Source organism: Rhinolophus sinicus, chromosome 14 (genome assembly GCF_057876585.1).
Source record: "Rhinolophus sinicus isolate RSI-liver-muscle chromosome 14, RSI-T2T, whole genome shotgun sequence".
Lineage (NCBI taxonomy): Eukaryota > Metazoa > Chordata > Mammalia > Chiroptera > Rhinolophidae > Rhinolophus > Rhinolophus sinicus.
This window is the reverse complement of record NC_142514.1, coordinates 21,119,101-21,142,100: the sequence shown is the minus strand read 5'-3', so window position 1 is coordinate 21,142,100 and position 23,000 is coordinate 21,119,101. Positions and strand designations below refer to the sequence as shown.

The 23,000-nt window shown below is 39.2% G+C and overlaps 1 protein-coding gene and 1 non-coding gene across 27 annotated transcripts in view; both read left to right on the top strand.

Moving 5' to 3' along the window:
- The window catches only part of PUM1 (pumilio RNA binding family member 1), a 109,994-nt gene that overhangs the window by 79,981 nt on the left and 7,013 nt on the right, over positions 1–23,000 (top strand). For 19 of the 26 annotated variants that reach the window (XM_088790829.1, XM_088790822.1, XM_088790845.1 and 16 more), the window contains 6 exons: positions 9,089–9,356; positions 11,764–11,893; positions 13,726–13,860; positions 16,715–16,852; positions 19,180–19,305; positions 20,508–20,629. In XM_088790829.1, coding sequence (XP_088646955.1) covers positions 9,089–9,356; positions 11,764–11,893; positions 13,726–13,860; positions 16,715–16,852; positions 19,180–19,305; positions 20,508–20,629 — 919 coding nt within the window. The remainder of the gene's footprint in view (positions 1–9,088; positions 9,357–11,763; positions 11,894–13,725; positions 13,861–16,714; positions 16,853–19,179; positions 19,306–20,507; positions 20,630–23,000) is intronic. The other 7 variants (XM_088790846.1, XM_088790832.1, XM_088790828.1 and 4 more) reach the window with 1 other exon arrangement.
- LOC148755609 (small nucleolar RNA SNORD103/SNORD85) lies at positions 14,754–14,836 on the top strand. Its single transcript, XR_016018795.1, has one exon. It is a non-coding gene; the product is annotated as a small nucleolar RNA SNORD103/SNORD85 (small nucleolar RNA).

Below are 23,000 nucleotides of genomic sequence, written 5' to 3'. Positions count from 1 at the left end.
AGTTGATACATACTGAGTACTAAACAAACTAAATTTGCAAAAAGAATTTTGTAAAGAGCCAGATAGTAAATATTTTAGGCTTGTAGGTCAGATGGTCTCTGAAGTGAATATTCAACTCTATTGCTGAAAATAAAACTTTATTTACAAAAATAGGTGGCAGGCTAGATTTGTCCTGTGGGTTGTAGCTTGTCAACCCCTGAACTAAATGCTGGGGCTATTGGTGTTGGAAAACGGAGCTGGGAACATTACTTGCATGCATTGGTGCCTTTCCTCTTTCCAATATATCAGCAATTTAATGAAATACTTCCTTATTCTTAATTCATGTTTCCCCTGGGAAGTAGGAAATAACTATTGGTGCGAGTTATTTCTTACTTTAATGACTCTTGCTGTCTATCTAGTTTTATTTTTAGCGTATCTTCCCTGTTCTAAAAATTTTTACCTTGCAACTTAGTTGTACTTGTTTGCATTGGACTTGCCTCACTGCATGTACCACATAAATTATACATGTCATTCTGAGGAACTCAGTGTCCTGATTGGTTACAGCTTTGCCTCAGCTTAGTCTGTTTCCTTGAGAAAAGGCTTCTAGTGTGCTTTAGTCTTAACCTGGAGAAAATAGAGGTGTGGTATTTGGTTTGTAGCAGTGTCCATACATACAAAGGCCCTGAAGACATTTTGGTGTAAGAAACTTAACGTTTCTTTCACCAGATGTATTTTAGGCCAGGTGTAATATAGCTTCTGCCATTATTCATTGTGTTTGTTCATTCCTTGTATTAAGTACTCAAATGACTCTATTCTACACAGGGAAACTTAAACTCAGCATGGTTTCATAAGTTTCATAATACCTCCAGCTAGTTAGGTGTTTGAAGTTACATTCTAGTCTATGTCTCTTATCCCATCCCAGGGTGGATCTTTTCTCCATGATACCATGTTCATGCCTCCAGTAATCAGATGTGTTAGGATACTCTAAAAAACAATCAGTGGCCTGCTTGGTTATTTTTCTGTATTTGTTCACCAATCACTTATTGAGTGCCTCCTTAAGACCCTTGGGTGCTTTTTCCATTACCCATTATTTAACAACCAAACTTTTTTAAAAAAATAACTTTATTGAGTTATATCTTACTGTAAAATTGTATCATAAAATTCATCCATTTCAAATGTATAATTCAATTTTGTTACTTTTTGAATTCATCATCATAGATTGGTTTTAGAATATTTTCACTCCCGCAGTAAGATTTCTCATGACCATTTACAATTAAATCCCATTCATATCCTCAGATCTACTATCTGTTTTTAAATTTGCCTTTTCTGGACATTTCATATAAATGTAACCATGAACATGTGACTTCTTTTGTTTGGCTTCTTGCCCTTCTCATAGTTTTGAGATTTCACACATAATGTAATGTGTATCAGTAGTTTATTCCATTTTATTCTGAATTGCCTTCCATTTCATGGACATACCACATTTTGTCTAACCACTCAGTGACAGGATGTTTGTTGGTTACAGTTTTTGGCTATTAGAAATAATGCTGATATGAACACGTGCATACAACCTTTCTCAGGACTTGTGTTTCCATTTCTCCAGAAGTAGAATTGTACGTTATTTTTATATTAAACTTTTTGAGAAACTGCCAAACCATTTTCCAAGTTGGTGCCTCATTTTACATTCTCACCAGTAGTATCTGAGGATTTGGGTTTCTCTACATCCTCACCAACATTTGTTCTTGTCTTGTTTAATATAACTGTTCTAATGGTATGTCACTGTGGTTTTAATTTCCGTTTCCCTAATGACTAATGATGTTGAGCATCTTTTCATGTGCTTATTAATCATTCACACATCTTTAGTGAAATGTCTGCTCATATTTTTTGCCCAGTTTTTGATAATGAGTTGCCTTATTATTGAGTTGTAAGAGTTCTTTATATATTCTGGTTTTAAGTCCTTCGCCAGATAAAGCTTTGCATGTGTTTTCTTCTTTCTTTCTTTTTTTTTGACTTTTAGCATTTATATGATGCTGAATTTACTCCTGGTCCATAAGTTTTTGTTTCTAGAGTTTTTTCCTGGGATATCTTTTTCTTCTCTGCAACCTCCTCTTCTGGTTTAGGAGCAGTTTGTTCTTTTCAGTTAGGACCATCTCAACGTGGCAGGGAGAGCTTGTGTGGGGGTTAACCTGCTCAAGAGCTCTGCAAGTTCTATGCCACATCGTGGGAGCTTTGTTCACCTGGCTGTCCTCAATGGCCAGAGAGTCTCCATCTAAACCCTTCAGTTTAGCATTCTTCTCTGCATTTTTAAGCATGTGCAGCAAAAATTCTGCACTCTTTGGGCCACCGACCCTGCATCCAGCCCCACTGTTTGACCTGGGCGCACCTACCAACTCCACCATTGTAACAATGGAATGGCACACATCACTTCTGTAATGTGACATCCTTTACATACTTGGTGGCTGTTCGGATATGCAGACAGACCCTTGATGGCTTGGGCCACCATGAGTGTTCTTAATGTGGATATGGAGATTTGAACTCGATTTGCATGATTTTGTGGGGTTCTCTGGGTCAGGTGAATAGTGAACCATTTTTAGAGACCATCAGGCTGCTTACAGGAAGAGGAAGCTCATTTTTTAAATGGTGTCTTTTGAAGTGCAATACTTTTCGAATTTTGATGAGGTCCAGGTTATCATGCTTTCTGGTATAGAAATCTTTGGCCAGCTCAAGGTCTTAAAGATTTTCTCCTGTGTTTTGTACTAAAAGTTTTATTTTTTAGTTCTTATATTTAACTGTATGATCCATTTTGAGTTAAATTTGTGTATTGTGTTAGGTGATGATTCATCTTTTTGCTTGCATCATTTCCCCCCAGCAAAGTTTTGAAATGTTTGGGTCTTACATGTGTTTTGTTAGATTTGTTCCAACGTGAAATATAGATAGATAGTTAGATAGATAGATAGACAGATAATTTGTTATTCTGAATGGAATTGTATTCTAGTTTTATTTTTGGATTGCTTCTTGATTGTTTATAAAGATACAATTGATTTTTGTATAATGATCTTATATTCTGCAAATTTGCTGTATTTATTAGTTCTAATAGTTTGGGGGTGGATTCCTTAGGATTTTCTATATATAGGATCATGTCACCTATGAATAAAGACAGTTTCCCAGTCTTGATGCCTTTTATTTCTTTTCTTGCCTGATTTCACTGGTTAGATAGATGAGCGCTCACGTCCTTGCCTTGTTCCTGGTCTGGGTAAAGTGTTCCTCTTTTACTTTGAAGTATGCCCATTGTAGGTTTTTCATAGACGCCTTTTATCAGGTAAAGTTCCATTCTATTCCAAGTTTAAGAGTTTTGTCATGAATGGGTTTTGGATGTTGTTAAATGCTTTTTCTGTGTTTATTGATGACTATGTGATTTTTATCTTTTATTATATGAATATGGTATGTTACATTAATTTTTTTTGGATGTTAATTGCAGGGATAAATCCCACTTGGTCATGTTGGATTTGGTTTATTAATATTTTTGTTGAGAATTTTTGCATCTGTATTCATGAAGGACATCTGTCATTTTCCTTTCTTGTGATGTCTTTGCTTGACTTGTTATGGTGATATTGACCTTATAATCCAGGTTGGAAATAAGTTCAGTTTTTGAAGTATTGGTATTATTTCTTTAATTATTTGATAAAATTAAACAGAGAAGCCATCCTTGCCTGGGTGTTTACTTGTGGGAAGATTTTAAATTTCTAGTTCAGTTTCTTTAAGTCTTATAGGTTCAGATTTTCCATTTCTGCTTGAGTCAATTTTGGTAGTTTGTGACTTTCTAGGAATGTGTCCATTTCATCTAAATTGTCAAACTTGTTGGCATAGGGTGGTAGTTTTTTTAAAAGTGAAATGTTCCTCCCACTTTCTCAGTCGTTCTGTTCCATCTGTCACATACATAACTATACACACACACGTGCATGACTAGTAACACAAATACATTTTTTATGACCCCGAGCAAGGCAGATGTTGCAAGTGTTTATTTTGTTTGCCTTAAGTATGTGGTATACTTCTTAATTTAAAAGTATTATTTTCATAATTATTAACATTATTAACAACTAGATCTGTAAATCCTCGTTTGTGGTTTATATGTGCGTTAGATGAAGCCTTTAGGTTCTCATCTATACCGAAAGCATCCATCTCTAATAAATTCCACCTCCTACCTCAACAAGAAAAAGAGTTAAGGGGTGTGGATCTGAGTGGCCCAGAAGTCGGATTCTTACCTTAATGGCTTCAGGTTCTGCCTACCCATAAATTTCCCCATGTACATAATAATAACTTTTATCTGCTGCTTTTTTTCCAGTGCCCCCTCAAATTATACTCTTTAGTAATAATCATCATCATTTTGTCTTCTGCTTTGCTGCTTTTGATGCATTTATACACACAAAATTTTGTTTGACCGGATGTTAATCCAGCAGGTCTTTATCAAGCAACTGGGGCTGGGAGGTGGGGGAAGTGGGAGGAAACAGACACCATTCCCTCCTTTAGGGATCTGATTTCCTGCAGGGATAACAAATATATGTAGCTGTGATATCAGGCTGAATGAAAATACAAGTATTTAGGTTCACTGTGGAATTGTTGCTGAGGAAGCAGTTACTTCAGACTAAAGCAAGTATGGGGCAGATGAGGGAAAACATGTTGGGAGGAAAGCATGGTGCCAACTGCATTAGTAGCTTAAAGAACTGCTATCACCGAGGAGTGGTTATGTCAGTCACGTGGTGTATTTGGGGAAAGGCGCAAGTAGCTCTGTGTGCCCCCATCATAAATAGTGGCTGCATTAAAGATGACACGATAAAGGTGGTCTGGAGACAAATTATGAAGACTTGAATATGATAAAAAGTAACGTGATTTGACCCACACAACAAATATTTTATCTAACTGGGAGAGACCCCACCACTCTCAAATGACACCACTCAGTAGCTGTGTCATTTGGCCTCTCAGGTTCCCTGGGAGTGACAGGGAACCTGAGAGACCAAATGACACAGCCACTGAGTGGCAGATGTGGTCACCTTCCTCCAGCGTGCTCCCCTCTCCACGTGGACTAGCCATGCACGTGTGACCTGTGCTGCTGCCTTCTGGGGCTGGTAATCTCAGTTCCACACATGTCTGTTGTGGGGTGAACCGAGTCCCCCAGAAAGACACGTTGAAGCCCTAGACCCTGGTACCTGTGAATGTGACCTTATATGCAAACAGCATCTTAATATGTAATTAAGATGAGGTCATACTGGAATAGGATGGGTCATTCATCCTGTGACTGGTGTCCTTATAAGAAAAGTATCTGCTACTTCTTGATGCTTAGAATTTAAAGATGGTACCATCTGGGAATTACGGAGAAAAACAAGAATGAAGAAACATTTCAGGAAGTGGGGAGGGGATGGGTATAGATGCTTATTAGGCATCTGTTATGTCTACAAGTACAAAAAACAAATGAACAAAAACATTCCTCATAGGTAGAGAATGGAATACTAGATGGCTACTGACAGAAAACCCTTTCATAGACTTGTGTAGACAACTGAAGCACATACTGATTTAGCATGGCATTTTTCTGTCCATCCACTTACTTTAAATCTATACGTGTTTTTGTTTTTAAAGTGGGTTTCTTATAGATAACTTATAGTCGGGATGTGTTTTGTGATCCACTTCGACAATCTCTGTCTTTTCATTTGGTGCATTTAGACTATTGACATTCAAATGATTGTTGATATAGTTGGATTAATATGTACCATATTCATTACTGATTTCTATTTGTTGCCTTTGTTCTTTGTTCCTGTTTTTGTCTTACACTCTTTTTTCTGTCTTTTGTGATTTTAATTGCGCATTTATGTGATTCCATTTTCTCTCCTCTCTTAACATCAGTTATACTGTTTTTTGTTTTTTGTTTTCTTGGTGGTTTCCCTACAGTTTGCATTGTACATTTACAACTAATCCAGGTGGCTTTCAATAAGACTATACCACTTCACATGTAGTGCTAATACCTTGTAATAAAATATTCCTAATTTCTCCTTACCTCTTGTATCGTTGCTGTCGTTCATCTCACAATATTGTAGGGGGTCCTTCTATGAATCGGTCCCCTTGGAGTTTTAACTCAGAATTGTCCACACTGAGCCTGTAAGCAGTTTGTCAGTTACACTTCAGGTTTTCCTGTTTGGTACTGATTCTAGAGGTGGTTTCTGCTCCAATCCCTGTTCTGATAAGCTGTGAGGTAGCCTGTAGTTGCCTGTCTGTCTCTCCAATCTCAGCAGCAGTGGTTTGCTCTTTGTCCTGCCCTCACTTACGGATCCAACAAGAATTCCTGACTTCAGTCTGTTTAGCTTTATATTTGTTGTTAGGGTGGAGTGGTGACTTCCAAGCTCCTTATATGTGGAAATGGAAACTCGTACATACTAATGTAAACAAAACATTTATTTAAGCCCTTATTTTCTGTGGAATGTTGTCGTAGGACATAGCTCTATGAAATCTACCACTGTCAAAGTACTGTAGAAATCACTAAGAAGCTCCCTTTGAGGCCCTGTGTGAAAAGTTTAAACACTTTCAGGGGTCACCTCCAGGAGTATAGTAGTTTGGGTATAAGAATATGTAGGCGTGTCAGCCATAGTCAACCGAAAATACATTTCTGCATATTCCCCATCTAAAGGAAATTCATCAGTGGATACTTAGTGATGACCTACTGTTTGCCAGGTACCTTTTCATAAACAACCAGAAAACTGGAGTCTTAAGCAAAAATCTACTTTAAGCATTGGTTTAATGGAACCAGTTAGTTGGCTCAAGCAGAATATGCCTATGAACTGTCAGTTTGCCATTTATAATATAGTACCTGGGAAAATTTATTTTTCAAATTGGTATAATTCCTTCCTCGGTAATAAAAACTGTGTGTATATGCGTGTATATGCTCATGCATGCATGAGCACCTGTGTATGCTGTCTGGCATCCAGTGAGACCAGGGCCCAAAATCAAAACCTCAGGGCAAATGTATAAATCTTTATTGTACGCTTTCTCCGTGATTTACTCCAGCTAGTGAATCCAGTGTTAGGGATTAGTTAGGGTGCTTTAGGCCCCAGTAACAGAAAATTGTGGCTTAAACATTAAATGCATTTATTGGGTCACATAAGTGTAGAGGTAGAGCAGTATTCAGGATTGGTTCCCGTCAGTCAACCTTGTCACGAATGACCTGCCTACTTTCCATGTCAATGTGGATATGTGTCAGGCCTTTTAGGAGTGTGGCTCTGTTTCTCTATTGGTTTGTTACTTTTCTCTACGTGCCTTTGCTAGTGACCAAGTTCTTAAAATACCTTGAAATTATTTTCAAAACTTTGTGTGTTCATGACATTCCTTCTCCTTAAGTATGTTCCATGCTATAACCACACTCTCCCAGTACCTGCTGACCTACTTACTACCACCTCTTTGCTCATTTCTCCCCAATCTCAAATCAGGGAAGAAAGAATTGTTTCTGAAATGGAATAAAGAACAGCCATATGGCCACTGTTCTCTTTTCTTATAAACCCCCTTTCTTTCCTTAAATCTTTTCCATTTGGATAAAGAAATGTTGTGGAATTTGACAAGAATCAGAGTGCCCTTTAGAGCAAGAAAACTTGATATAATTGAGTCTGAAATGAGTCCTGTGTAGTTGCAAGGACACTGACTCTGGAGTTGAGTCCTGTGATGAAATCTGGCCGTGATCATTTCGGGCTTTACATATTGGACGAGCATTACACCTCTTTGAGCCTTCATTTTCTGTTACCTAAATGGGAATTTAAAACTCCTTTTCCAAAATGTCAGTGAGAATGTAATAGAAAATATATATGAAATGCTTGTATCATAGAGCCTGGCATAGGACAAATGCTCAGTAAATATTTTACAGATTTTAACACCGAGCCTTTTCCTTTTGGTCCCATCACTTTCATTGAGACTCAGACCTTTGAAGCTGGGTCCTAGAATTCTGCACAGAAATCCAAGCGGGGTATATTTTTGTAGCTACTATTAAACTCCAAACTAGACATTCATTAAAACTCATGAAGAAGTTCACCTTAGGTGACTTTTTTCATGTATCCTTATTTATCTACACTCTTGGTGGTTTATGTGGTATTTCTTACCTACTTTGCTTTTTTTGTTTAACAGAAGTGGGGGGAAAACAGAAAGGCTTCATGTGTTTTCTATAGTGCAATCTAAAGTTAAAAAAACCCATAATTAAAACATAAGAACATTGGAAATACATACTCATTATAATTTATTACCGTGCTTTACATTTTGATAAGCCTTTTGATCTTCTCTGTCTAGGGATTCACAATTGTTCCCTTGTCATTAGTCACAACAGTGTCAGTGGCATGAAAGTTGTCACTAGTGCATGTTAGGCTCTGTCTCAGTAGAAGGTGTTAAGAGCTGCCCATTCCTGATGAACTTGAAAACCTTCCATTTCAAAGCATATGTCCTTTTTTCTACCCCTTGTGTCTGTCCGATCCTCAGCTTCGGGTGCCTTAGTGATTTTCAGACTTCTATTTAGCAGTAAAAGCTTCCCATCAAAGCAATTTTGGGGGCTCCCTGTACAAAACAGATTAATCTGGGTGCCCAGGGATTTTTTGTTTGTTTGTGTGTGTGTGTGTGTGTGTGTGTGTGTGTGTGTGTGTGTGTGTGTGTGTTTTAAGGGAGGGTTTCAAGTGGGAGTGGGGATTATTCACTCACAGCAGGAATCACCGCAGAGCTCAGAGTGGAAAACCACTGAGGTCTCCATGAAGTTTGTGTTTTCTGATTCCTGGTGCTCAGGTGCTGGTTCACACGGCAGGCTGGTTTCTCGTCATTTTGCTTACTAAGGGCTGCACTAACTGGTGCTCCATTTTTGCTAGTGGTATCCTATCAGTGGTTAAAAGCATTCCCCTCGCAATCTTTTTGCAAAAGTTTCTTTCCAGCTTGCCGAATTGCCCTTAAGAAAATCATGGCACTAATAGAATTGAATCTTAACACAACAGAATAGAAAAGCAATGAGATGATGCAGGCTTTTATGCGCGGGATGCTTTTTCCTCTGTTGAACAAAGTTCTTAAGAATGAGTTTTGAGTTCTCCTGTTCTGTAACCAACAGGAGGGCTCACAAATGGCAGTGGAAGATACATCTCTGCTGCCCCAGGCGCTGAAGCCAAGTACCGCAGCGCGAGCAGTGCCTCCAGCCTCTTCAGCCCCAGCAGCACCCTTTTCTCTTCCTCCCGTTTGCGATACGGAATGTCTGATGTCATGCCCTCTGGCAGGAGCAGGCTTTTGGAGGATTTTCGAAATAACCGGTACCCCAATTTACAACTGCGGGAAATTGCTGGGCATATAATGGAATTTTCCCAAGACCAGCATGGGTCCAGGTGAGGACTTGGCTTTGGCACTGAAGGTAACTGAAGTCTTAACGCCTTACATTCCATGCCTCAGATAAGGTATACACTGAATTGCCATAAAACAGTTGAAACCGTTTGCGTCTTAGTACACTTCCCGTTATTTCAGAGGGACGTGGATTATGAGGGTCACCTGATATACAGGTGACTGAAAAGGGCCATTTAGTGATGGGGATCACATGCTTGATTAAAACAAAGCTTTTTATCTTCCTGAAAGATTAGCCTGGTGTTTCTAGTTCATGAGCACCTCACAGAATAGCTACAATTTAAGAAACAGAAACACTTAACACAGAGCCATACGTACAAGGTGTGATAAAAAAAATATGATGAATGTTTAAATTGAAAAACATTATTACATGCCTTGGGCTACCGTGTGCTGCCAGGAGCGGCAGGTGGCCAGTGTGAGCGGCCGGCAGCTGGCGTGAGTGCCGAGAGCTGCCACAAGCTGCTGTGAGCAGCCGACCGATTGCCTCAGCCAGGGGGAGCGCAAGGCTCATAATACCAGCCTGGGCCAGGTTGCTGTGTCCTGCACAACTAGACTGAGAAACAACGGCTTGAACCGGAGTGGGGGGGAGGCGGAAAAAGGAGAAAAGAAAAAAAATTACTACAATAAAAGACACATTGCTAATAATCCCCCTCAAAATACTCCCTCTCACTTCGAACACACTTAGCCCATCGTTTCTGCCACTTCCTGAAGCAGTTCTGGAAGTCCTCTTTCGTGAGTGTCTTTAGTTGCACTGTTGTGGCTGCCTCGATGTCCTGAATCATTGTGAGTGTGGGGAAGAGCCAGAAGTCGCACAGTGCCAGATCCGGTGAATAAGGTGGCTGAGGACACACCGTAATGTTTTTGACAGAAATTGCTGTACCAGAAGTGACGTGTGACATGGAGCCTTTCCGTTGTGATCACAAAATATGGTGACTGCTGCTGCCGAGTGCCATCCAATGGAAAGGCAGGGATCTTGATTTAGGACGAGAGGCGGTACAATGAACCTTAGTAACAGTGTGTGATTAGTTTCAACTTGTTTGGTGCAGTTGGTTGTGAGCTACAGTTGAGCGAAGATGTGTTTAAAAGTGTACCGTAAGTCATCCTCCCTCATGGCAGCACTCCGTGTCACACATCGCTTCTGGTATATGGCAATTTCTGTCAAATAAAAACAGTACAGTGTGTCCTCATCCACCGTATTCACCAGATCTGGCACCGTGTGACTTCTGGCTCTTCCCCAAAGTCAAAATGATTCAGGACATCGAGGCAGCAACAACAGCACAACTAAAGATACTCATGAAAGAGGACTTCCAGAACTGCTTCAGGAAGTGGCAAGAACAATGGGATAAGGGTTCGAAGCGCGAGGGAGTATTTTGAGGGGGGTTAATGGCAATTGTGTCTTTTACGGTAATACATTTTTTTATTTGAACATTCACTGTATTGTTTGATCATACCTCGTACATGTTTGCTACTTTAATCCCTATTAAGAATCTTGCTTTCTAAGAGACATTATTCAGATATAAATTTGGATTCTGCTGCTCAATTGTAAGACAAGTCCATCACTTTCCTTTGTTGTTCCTCTCTATAGAATTGAGAATCTGCGTAGAGATGAGCGAGAAGCTATTACAAAACACAGAGTTTAGCTTGGGTCAATCCTGGGGAGAAAATATAGTTATGATGTCGCCCATCCTTCTTTCCTATGTGTCTCCATTTCTCTTTCTTTCTCTCTGTGCACAATGAAATGGCTTCTAAAGAACCTATTTCTTTCCTAAGTTCTGCCAGGTTGCTGTTGGGCAAGGATTTCTCATCCTTGGATCCTACAGACAAGATTGAGAGACAACATAATTTTTCTGATATAGTCACTTGAACCAAAAAAGGCAAATTGAGTAGCTACTACTTCAGAAGACACTGGAGACATTTATAACTGTCTACATCATTAATGAATACTGCTTCATATGAATATGAGTTAAAGAATATAGTGAGGACCCTAAGCTTTTTAGCCTATTAATGTGGGACTGGTTTCTAAAGAAAAAAGTCCAGTACAGTTCTCCTTGTGTTATGCCCACCTTTATCCCCTCCTCTCCTTTTCTACCCCTTTTTTGTTTCCCCCTCATCTCACACATAAATAAAGTTTCATACATATGTCCTACTATAATGAAATACACTAAAATTGAAATCTACTTTCAAAAGCTCAGTTAAGGGATACTTAACACTATAAATTTCTTTTTCAGAAATTCTTCAATTGAGTGAGCTCAAATGACTCATTTAAATAGCGATCGTGTATCTGTGCACGTGCAGTTTCAGACAGAGCTCATACACTATATAAACTGAGCTAATTATTATTTATTCCAAGTCTTCCCAAAATGCTGTGATTGCCCTTTTTACTTTGTATTTCAGATTCATTCAGCTGAAACTGGAGCGGGCCACCCCAGCTGAGCGCCAGCTCGTCTTCAATGAAATTCTCCAGGCCGCTTACCAGCTCATGGTGGATGTCTTTGGAAATTACGTCATTCAGAAGTTCTTTGAAGTAAGTCTTTGTTCTTTCTATCCTTTGACTTTAGAGACTCCAGACCATTTTAATTTTCATTAGCTGTTTTTAGAGTTGCAATCCCATTCCGGCCCTCAAAATGAAGTATGTGTAGTTTTATTTTTGTTTTGTTTTGTTTTTAAGTGTTTTTAGATGTTTTCCAATTCATTAGCAACAGTACATCCGCTAAGTTCCCAAGCAGATGATGCCAACCTGTTGTAGAAATGTGTTTGGAGAACCACTGTCTCCATTGAGGATCTAGTACGTTATTTCTGATTGTTACAATAATTTTACTAAACATGACATTTTCGGAGGAGGAAATAATCCTTGTAAGACACTTTTAGTGGGACCACAATACAGTGGTCTGAAAAATGAAATTTTAAGATTCTTAAAGGATTTTCTTTGGATACCGGCTCTGGTGTTTTAAATCATAAACTAGTTGTGAGGATTAAATGCTTCTTCTTGGGCCATCCTTAGGCCTTGGTTCCTTAGTTTTCCTCCATTAATGTGAATAATGTCCACTTGTCTTGTCATTCTCTTTGGAAAGGACTGATGAGATTGAGCATTAGTGTCTGTTTCCCCTAGTAACGCAAACTGTCAGAAAGGCCGGGGTTTGGGGCTTACCGTTGTGGCCCTGGTGCAATGAGATCAACAGTCCCAAGCTATAAGTCCAGAAAGGGATGAAGCATGGAGATGGAGAATTGGGTACAGGGGGAAAGGCTGAAACTGTACAGTACCTGCCCCCATGCAAAAGACGTTTGTCAACTTCTTATATCTTATTTTGTTTGATTTGTGGGGAGATTTAGAAAAATGGCTCACTCACAGCCTGTATCTTCACAGCTTTTCTCATAACGACTTAAGTTCTTTGACACTTAATTCTGCTGTGGACTAAGAAACCAACCTAAACATGACTTCGATTTTGATTTGAGAATGTCTTTTCAGTGCGATTTTGTCACAGATATAAAAATACAGAGCTCTCCATCTCCAGAAGTTAATATAGTAGCTCGGGGTGGCCGAATGAACAGCTGTATGATTGGGGACAAGCTAGGGAACTTTTCTGACTTAGAGAAAGTCCCCGCACCTTAGTTCCCTTGTATGGAAAATGAGTGGGTTGGGCAAGCTGGTTCTTCATAAAGTCTCTTCCAGTTTGATGATGATGCTATTCAAATAAAACTAAAACGCCAGGGATGGAAAATCATTCTAGGAAGAGTTTTAATATCATGCAGCCTTATCTCTTGATTCTACCTTTTCCGCGACTCTGTTGCCTTGTATAATAGATAATATCAGTTCTTGGAGTGATGTAGAACACTGATGCAAAACACAGTGCCAGTATGTGCGTTGGCTTAAGTTTCATGTAGACAAAGGAACTTTTCAACCCCGGGGGCCTCAGACACCTGAAGAAGTGCTGTTGGTTTGCTACAAGATGTCCTTGAATCTTCCCCAGACATTGTCTAAAGCCATAACAAACAATGTCTCCCACATGTATTATTTTAGAATAAGCATCAATGTTCTTATAATTGGTGGAGTATAGATCCACTTAATAGTATTAAATGAGGAATTAATTACATATTTTTTGTTTAGTAGATACTAGTAGTAAAACTAGTATTGTTGGTAGCTGAGAAATTTTTTAACATTAAAAATGGTTCTTCATAATCAGAGACTGGGAGCTACTACTGCCTTGAAGAAACAAGCTTTTAAACAGAAGGGTTAATCACAGGTGACAGGGCTTATGGGAGGTGTGCCAGTGGTTGAGCTAGAATAATGAATGCTTTGCTTTCTCTGGTTTCTTTCCTTTACCTAAGTAATGGTGTTCACCCACACATTGTATCTAGTTTGGCAGCCTTGAACAGAAGCTGGCTTTGGCAGAACGGATTCGAGGCCATGTCCTGTCATTGGCCCTGCAGATGTACGGCTGCCGTGTTATCCAGAAAGCTCTTGAATTTATTCCCTCAGACCAGCAGGTAATTGTAAGTTTCCCCTTTAACTTTTCTCTTGGTGTTTGATGTTTCTCCATGGTACATGTAGTGAATCCTGTAAATTTGTCGGCTTTCAGTTTTCTTTTACAGTTTTTCTTTGGTGCTTGTGGCTGCCTTTCTGCATGGCAAGCATGAACTGTGCAATTTGTAAATTTATAGTAGATCAAGTGTTTTGTGTTCAAACGCCTGGTTTCAAACACTCTTCAAGCAGAACTTAGTTTTTAGTAGGTGCAGTTTTACAGGTGGGATTTTTGGTTGGCAAGAGTTGAAATATGTAAAATACTAGTAAGTTGTCATTCTCTTCAGCTTGACACTTCACTCCAATAAACCAAACTTGCATCCAATCATCTTCTATTTTCCTTTACTTTCTCCCTCTTACTCATTCGTGCCACCACCATTTACTGAATGAGCGCCTGCCTGCCCAGTGCAGAGCCTGGCCTGGCATGTTGACTGGTGCCTACCACGTGGCAGACACCAGCACAGAGATGACTAGGACTGATCCCTGCCCTCTGTGCACAGTGGGGATGAGCGATGGAAAGCAGTGGTGAGAGCACGTGCCCCGAGTCTTGGAGGGGAAGCTTTGCAGGAGACATGCGGGCTAAAGAGGAGTTAGACGGGAACAGGGACAGACATGTGAAGTGGTAGGTGCTGTGACTGCGAGCTGACCCAGAAGGCACCCGGAGAGAGGCCCACGGTTTTAGGGACAGTCACAGAGCAAGTCCAACCAGCCCCACAGAGACCACAGGGCCCAGGAAGCCAGACACCCACAGGCAGGTCTGCCTCAGCTGTGTTTGTGCTGTGAGCTCGGGGGGCGTCTGGTCTAAACCCTCAGCCGGTGGGCTCTGAACTCACTCAGCCCTTCTCGGTGGAGGGGACGGTCGTGGTCTGGCAGTGATGAACCACTTGCCCTCACTGAGAACACGGTTCGGTAATGAGAATCTGTTATGGACTCGAGTTCTGAGCCAGACGAGGCACCTACCTCCTCCAGTTCAAAGCAAAACGAGACCGCATTGGTGACGGTGATGGCGGGGGAAAGCTGGGACAGTCCAGAGTCCCGATGCTCTGAGGCTCATAGATCACGTGTCAGGAGGCTGGTGAAGGCAGAGGGATTGTTGGGGATGCGCAGCAGGTTTGGGGTTCATTCATTCAGTGCTCATTGCTGGAGATGGCGCAGTGATAAAGTGGTGTTGTATGTAAAGAATTAGAAACAGGGGCAAGGCTACCACATTTAGTTTCCTTCTAATGTTCAGATCATTGTTAGTTTTAATTTTAGCTGGGGTTTTTAGGGATGAACATTTCATGGTTGACTCTCTCCTTTTTAAATTTCTGGGATTTTTTGAACATGAAAGTTTCGTCCTCTTTTTTTGACCATGATGCCCACTTGCTGAAAGAAAGCAGGAGTAGTAACAGTTTTCCAGGTGTTTTTTTCCATCTTTGTCTTCTCTCATGATTGTGATAGATCATTGGTTTTTGTCTCCACCTTTTCAGATTTTACTGTTTCCTGATTGGATGGCAACATTGTAGTAGTTTTTCAGCTCTCCTCCCACCCCCACCCCCCACCCCAAGCTGTACTCTTTGTGCCCTATATTTCTGTGTGTCTTTTCCTGGTCTGGTTTCTCTCTGAGCTGAACTCCTCTTCCTGCTATGGATGATTTACTGTTTTCTAGATGCAAGTTTATTCTTTTTGGTGAAATTTACTCCTCTCTAATGGTTTTTACCTCTTGGGGGGCTCAAGAAAATATTCAGGGAAGCCACCTCCCCTTCATTTTGATTGTGTTCCTTACCTTTATCTTTATATAGGCGTCATTCTCTACCTATAATTCCCATAATTATATTTTCAGAATAAATTATTGTTTTCTGACATTTGGTTATTTGCTTTAGGAAACTTTTCCGAGTCTATTGTCTTTTGCTTTTTCCTGGCATTGTAATCTCCAGTCAAAAGCCCAGCACCTCTTTTTTCTCTACGCTTGTCATCACCCCCACTCATTCCCTATATACACACACAGCCTCAGGGGCTGGCCTGTGCCTGTATTCCCCGAGTTTGGACACTTCATTCATTAACTGAGAGCACTGTTCCTGCCAACACTGCAGCCAGTGTGGCCCGGTGGGAAGATTGTGTGGGAGTCCCAGGCCTGGGCTAGAATTCTGATTTAGTCACTGTCTGTAGTTTTAAGTACATGACCCCTTTCAGACTCAATTTCTGCATATAATGGGTGGAGGGTGTGTGCGGGATAACACGTAACTGACAGATGGTTTACTGACACACTGTTTTGTCACACAGAGGAGTATATTGCTTGGGTTTGAATCATGGCAGTCTAGGTCTGTGATTTTGACAAGTCACTTAATTTGTGCCTTGGTTTCCTCTGCTGTAATAGTGTCCAATGTGTAGGATTGTTACGACAATTCGTTGAGTCATAGCATGTTAAGCACCTAGAGGTATGCCTGGCCTACAGTAAACTCTAGATTAACTACTATCATTATTAATAATATGTACCTTACAGGATTGTCAGAATCAAAAGATGAATTATACGTGTAATTCTCTAATTCAGTGTATTTGGTATAGGTTCCTTTCTGTTTGAAGATGGCTATATTTTTAAAACTCCCACAAGTCTTTTGCAAGTTAGAATACTTTTTTTAGACTAGTTACTGTTACAGGAAGTTTGCTAACATGTGGAAAAACTCTTAATCGCCATTTATTGCCAAGTTTTCATAGTGCCACAGCCGAGTTATCCCACTTTCATTATGGATTCCCTCCCCCGTACTTTTGTGTTTGGTAAGAATGTTGATTGTCCACATGTTTGCTCGCTGTGATTCTGGTGGTGCTTTCTTTCCTTGTCTCCAATAGAATGAGATGGTTCGGGAACTTGATGGCCACGTCCTAAAGTGTGTGAAAGACCAGAATGGCAATCACGTGGTTCAGAAATGCATTGAATGTGTGCAGCCTCAGTCTTTGCAGTTTATCATCGATGCATTTAAAGGGCAGGTAAGTGACTTAGGAAAGAGATGAAGGAAATGTTGATGGCTATTTCCAGTGTGAGCAAGTACTTAATGTATTATAGAGTGCAGTAAATAGCAGTCCTGTTCGGGGGTGTCAGGTACCTAGCTCTGTGTACCCAACTCTTCCCTTTACAGTCTGTGAAGCTCCTTAATGCAGGCATTTGCTCTTGTTGGGATGAAATAGCCGTCAGAGTTGTTAAGATTAAATCTTATATTCGAAGAGTAAATTTTTCCTTTGGCTAAATACTATTTATCTTGATACTTAAAAGTTTTTATCACGTTGTAAAATTCAAGTCATTTGCAGAACTAATCTTGTATGTCATGTGAATATATGTTTAAAATAAAGTGTTTTTTGCATAATTTGAGGGTGGGGTGGGGTGGGGTGGGGTGGTGATCAGCCTGGTTTGAATTGTTAGTGGCCATACAACCAGCGAGATACCTTCTCATTTATCTATTTGTCTGTATGTCATAAGGCCCTGTGTGCTCTTAGCACCAATTTCCAAGCAGAGTTACTTTTTTATACCATGGTTTTTCCAGAATTGCCCTGTCACTGGCTATTGTCATTCATTTCTTTTGCCAAAAAACATCCTCACACTCCTCCTAAGCTGGGTAGGACAGGAGAGTAAAACATTTCCCTCTTGGGTATGTGAAATTTTTTTTTTTTTTTTTTTTTTTTAAAGGGAAACAAGAATGGGAAACAGCAAGTAGATTTTTAGGTATAGTTGTGTGTACTGCTAAACCTAGATCACAATGGAATTTTATAGTTGTTTAAGTTTTGGGGTTTGCTCAATTCTGGCAGGGTAACGTAGACTATGGACATTTATGCATGGGTTTATTGGGATTTTCTGAATTAATGAAAAAAAGTAGATCTGTTTACTTTAAAATTAAGATCTTACATTTGTCGAAATATACAACAAAGGAAGTAGAAGGATTAAGCAACCAAATGGGAGAGAATATTTTCAAGATGAAACTGCCAAAGAATTGATAATCAGAATATATAAAGAACCCTTGTAATCAAAGAGAATAATAGAAATTAATGCAAAAATGGGCCAAATGCACAGATAGAAGAAACACAAATTTCCAGTAGGTATTAGCACAACCATTTGGGAAAATAATTTAGTACCAAGTTTCAAAGCTCAACATTTACACTTTCTGTGACTTTGCATTCCTGGCCTATGTACGTACCTGGTGAAATATCTGCATGTGTGTACCGCAGGACGTATTTAGGTGTGTTTAAAGTGGCATTATTCCCTTAATAGGAAAAGACTGTTTAAATAATCTAGATGTCCCTTAGCAGAGGATTGGGGGAAAAATTTTTTTTAAATGAAAACCTATATACTTATCCGTCATTATGTTACAGAGCTACCATACAGAGTAAACCCCAGAAGCCCACAGTATAAGTAATATTTGAAAGTGTTGAGTGAAATAAATTGTTCCAGACTGTGGATATTGAGCATTTTAATAAAGCTGTAATTGAGCAGAATCATACCGTATACTGTTTTACGTATATAGTTAAACACAAGAAACTATGTATATAAAACCATGTATAAAGCACTTAGTGAAGTGACTGACACTTGGTAACCATCTAATAAGTGTTAGCTGTCGTACTCTTCTTACCATTATTGTCATTATTCTTGATGACGGATCAGAGATCCAGGTCATCCAGCTAGGAAGGGCAGAAACCAGATTGGCTGGTCTAGACCTGAGTCCTGTGTGCGTTATCTTGCTCCAGACCCAACAAAAGAGGAATCTTTTCTTGCTTGTTGCTGGGAAACACCCTGTTTCAATTCAGAACATAGCCTTGTGGTTATGGGAAAGCACCCAGAATTTGAATCCAGCCCTTTCTTTTTCTGATTTTAACCCTATTCTTTGATATAGTGGACTGTTAACTAAGTGTGTTTCTCATGACGTTGACTAATTCAGTTCCTTTCTAGGCTTCTTGGAAAAGGCCTTTTCAGCTCTGAATTTATGTACATCTGTGAATTCCTAGAATAGTTAAGAAATGGGTTTACACACACACACACCCCTTATTATTTGTAGAAGAGAATTTAAATACCATATTTATAATTTGGGCTTTTGAGTCAGACTAGGAAATAATATCCTGGCTCTGACATTTACCGTCTGTATGACTGCCGGCACATTATGTAAACTAGGAACTTCAATTTTCTCATCTATGTCTGGAGAATAACCATGACTATGTCTCAGGGTCATTGCGAAGATGAATGGGATAATGTATATACACAGTATGGTAGCATTGAAAGTGGCAACGGTCACTTTTGGCGTCCTTAACTTCTGTCTGCCTGTCTGCCCTAGGTGTTTGCCCTGTCCACGCATCCGTACGGCTGCCGAGTGATTCAGAGGATCCTGGAGCACTGTCTCCCTGACCAGACACTCCCTATTTTAGAGGAGCTTCACCAGCACACAGAGCAACTTGTACAGGTAGTGGAGTTGCCAGTAGAGTAACTGCAAACACCTGTGGGCTCGTGCAGGCCCAGAGCTTGTGTGTTTTCTCAGCACAGGTACCCGTTCCAGAAGAGGTTAATGTTAATGTGTTTAAAATGCCCACTGAAGATTTGGGGCAAGTTTTCATTTACATCAGGCCTGGTTCGTGCTTTATGAATATGGATAATGAATAGACCCCTGGCCTTGGAGTGAAGAGACCTGTCTGCCAGAGCTCTGTTGTGGACTAGCTAGCTATGTCACCTTGGGCAGGCCATTTAATCCCTCTGGGTCTCAGTTTCATCATTTCAAATGAACTAAGTGGATTAGTTGATTTATTCTTTCTAGCTTTGATACTTTCTCTTGAATGTACCACTAAAAATTTCTCCCACATCATTCATGCTAACCATTAGAATACTTTCTACATGTAGTATGTTATAGTGAAACAATTTTTTTTTGTTAGTGTTTGTTGGTTGTTTTGGTGGGAGGTATGATATTATAAATTTATTAAATATTCATTGTAGAAGAATTTGAAAGTGCAGAAAATAGCAACAAAACAAATTACCCACAATCCTACCATCCAGAAGTAAATACATTTGGCACTGGCACTTTAAAAATATATATATTACTTATATTACTTGTACACTCTTTAAGTTTTTATATCTTACAAATAAATATTTTGCTTCTGAAATTCCTTACACACATTTATTCTCTCAAAGTGAATTTCATTTTAGATGAATGAGTATAGCCATTATGTGCTTGTGATGTTATTTAATTAGGTGTCTGTTTTGTTGGATATAACCTTTGTTTCTAGTTTTTCTTTGTTGTGGATAGATATAGTGAGCGATTTATACATTTCTGTTTTGAGAGAAAAGTATCTTTATTCCCACCTACCTTCCCTTTTTTTCTTTTTTTAAATGAGAGGAGGCTTACTTTTTTGTGTATAGTATTTTACCTTTGGGCATAAATAAATAAGTAAAAAATATATATATATATGTCTGGTAGTAATGTGTTCCTGTTTTGTAATGATAAATAGATTGTGACACTTTTTCCCTATTTTAAAAATTCTTATGTGTTCTTTAGTATTCAGGTAAGCCATCCTAGTGCTATAGAGGATAGATGTTGATTAGATGTAAGAATTTAGGTAACCCACTGATCTCGTTTTTACATAAACTTTATTTCTTTTGTCGTTTCTCAAACAGGATCAATATGGAAATTATGTAATTCAGCATGTATTGGAGCATGGTCGTCCTGAGGATAAAAGTAAAATTGTAGCAGAAATTCGAGGCAATGTACTTGTATTGAGTCAGCACAAATTTGCAAGGTATGGGCTTTGAATTACAGACTGTTTTCCAGAAAAGAGGATTAAAGAGTATTTCAGGTCCAGAAAGAATGAACTTTCATTCTCCTCCTCTTTTTTTTCTTTTCTTTTTTTTGTTTTAATTTTTTTTAAATTTTTATTTATTTTTATATTTTATTTATTTTAATTGTTGGAGAACAGTGTATTTCTCCAGGGCCCATCAGCTCCAAGTTGTTGTGCTTCAATCTAGTTGTGGACGGCGCAGCTCAGCTCCAAGTCCAGTTGCTGTTTTCAATCTTCGTTGCAGGGGGCGCAGCCCACCATCCCATGCAGGAATTGAACCAGCAACCTTGTTGGTGAGAGCTTGGGCTCTAACCAACTGAGCCATCTGGCGCCCCCCTCCCACCTTTAAAAAAAAAAAATTTTTTTTTAAAGTATATCGTGTTTCCCCGAAAATAAGACCTAGCCTGACAGTCAGCTCTAATGCGTCTTTTGGAGCAAAAATTAATATAAGACCTGGTATTATACCATATCATATCATATCATATCATATCATATCATATATCATATCATATCATATCATATCATATCATATCATATCATACCCAGTCTTATAGTAAAATAAGACCCAGTCTTATATTAATTTTTGCTCCAAAAGACGCATCAGAGCTGATTGTCCGGCTAGGTCTTATTTTCGGGGAAACACGGTACATAGTTTATAAAGTCAAATAGGTCTACTATAAAGTATAAAACATAAAAAGTCCTTTGGTGGGCTCCTCATTCCCCCATCTGGGGGGTATGTTTTTAAAGAATATAAGTTTTGTACTTTGGTAAACAGAACATTTCATTATCTTGTTTGGAATTGTGAAATGCTTTTACTCAGGTTAGCACCTGAATTACTCTTTGGCACCTGACTTAAGAGGCAGTGTTCTGTATCTATGTATAGGCCTTTGTAGTCTTAGAATCTCTTTTCCAGTCTTCATATTGTACCAGCTCAAGAATAAAATGCACTAGTTATTCCCAGGTTGTGAAAAATGTTTCAGGTAACATAAGTAGCAGAGGTTGGAGAAGAAATTGATGGCCTTCCAACGGGTGAGAGGCGTGGTCTTCTAAGTAGGGCTTATATATCCTACCGTACACATAACATAGTGCTTTGTATTTTGGGGCTAGTTTTCATCTCTGGTTTTTAGGATAAATTGCGAGGTATGTGTGATGCATATAATTTTGATGTTTTTAAATTGTTTTCAATTTGTGAAATACTATAATATTACAACATGGAAAATATAGAAAAGAAATACAAGCACCCATAGGTCCCGTGTCTCAACAGCCTAACCATTTCAGGGGTCATCTCTTGGACCTTGTATTGCTTTGTTTGGGACATTTACCAGGACTAGGGAAATTGGGGTCAGAGTTCTTTGGGTCACTGTCCTGTTTACTTTTTTGTTTCGTGTGTTTAATATCTCATCCTTGGATGTAGCATAAGTGGTAATATCACAATAGACGTAGTAGCGACTGTGGGCCCAGCCCTCCTTCCACACATAACAATTGTAAATTTTGGACAGAATGCTAATAAAATACCTGCAGGCATTAGAGAGTGACCGAGAGCAGGTAGATATGGGGTGTGGGTGGTATTGATATGTAGAAGGTTAATTGCCCTGGGGAAATCCTCCCTCCTTAAAATTGTTTTTAATATATTGTCATATAATTGATATATAACATTGTGCAACTTTGATGTATGCAGTGTGTTGGTTGATTACATTTATATATTGTACTGGGATTCCTACAATTGCATTACCTAACACCTTTATTATGTCATAGGATTATCATTTCTTTTTTGTGTTGAAAACCATTAAGATCTAGTCTCTTAGCAGCTTTGAAGTTTATAATATAGTATTGTTGACTATAATCAGGAAATCTCCTATTTTTAATGGCTTTTAGCCTGTAGGCACTTCTAAGCCTGCTTCCTGCTCAGCTCCTAAGTTGGGATAGAAAATCTCCAATATTCCTAGAAGGCAGAATTTGGGGGTAACCATGGCAACGGAAGTTACAAAATGATGGGAGAAATGCTAGAAAGGAAGAGAACCAGTGAGGCAAAGGCCTATATTTAAACTTCCCAAATATCTTGTTGACTCCTGAATCACAATTGCATGGGACAAACTTGAGGCAGCCCAACTAAGCCTAAAAGAATTGATCCAAGATTTTACCTGCTCCCTACTGCATGGCAGAAGTTTGTAGTTTGAGTTCAGCCAAGTTAAGTGCATTAAAATAGGGGTTGGAGGAGTAATAATCTTTGGAGAAACGTAACAGAACTCAGTTTCTACAGTGTATCATTTACTGTGTCTAAATCACAGGAAAATGTGACCTGTATTCAAAGAAAAAACAGAAAATGAAAAAA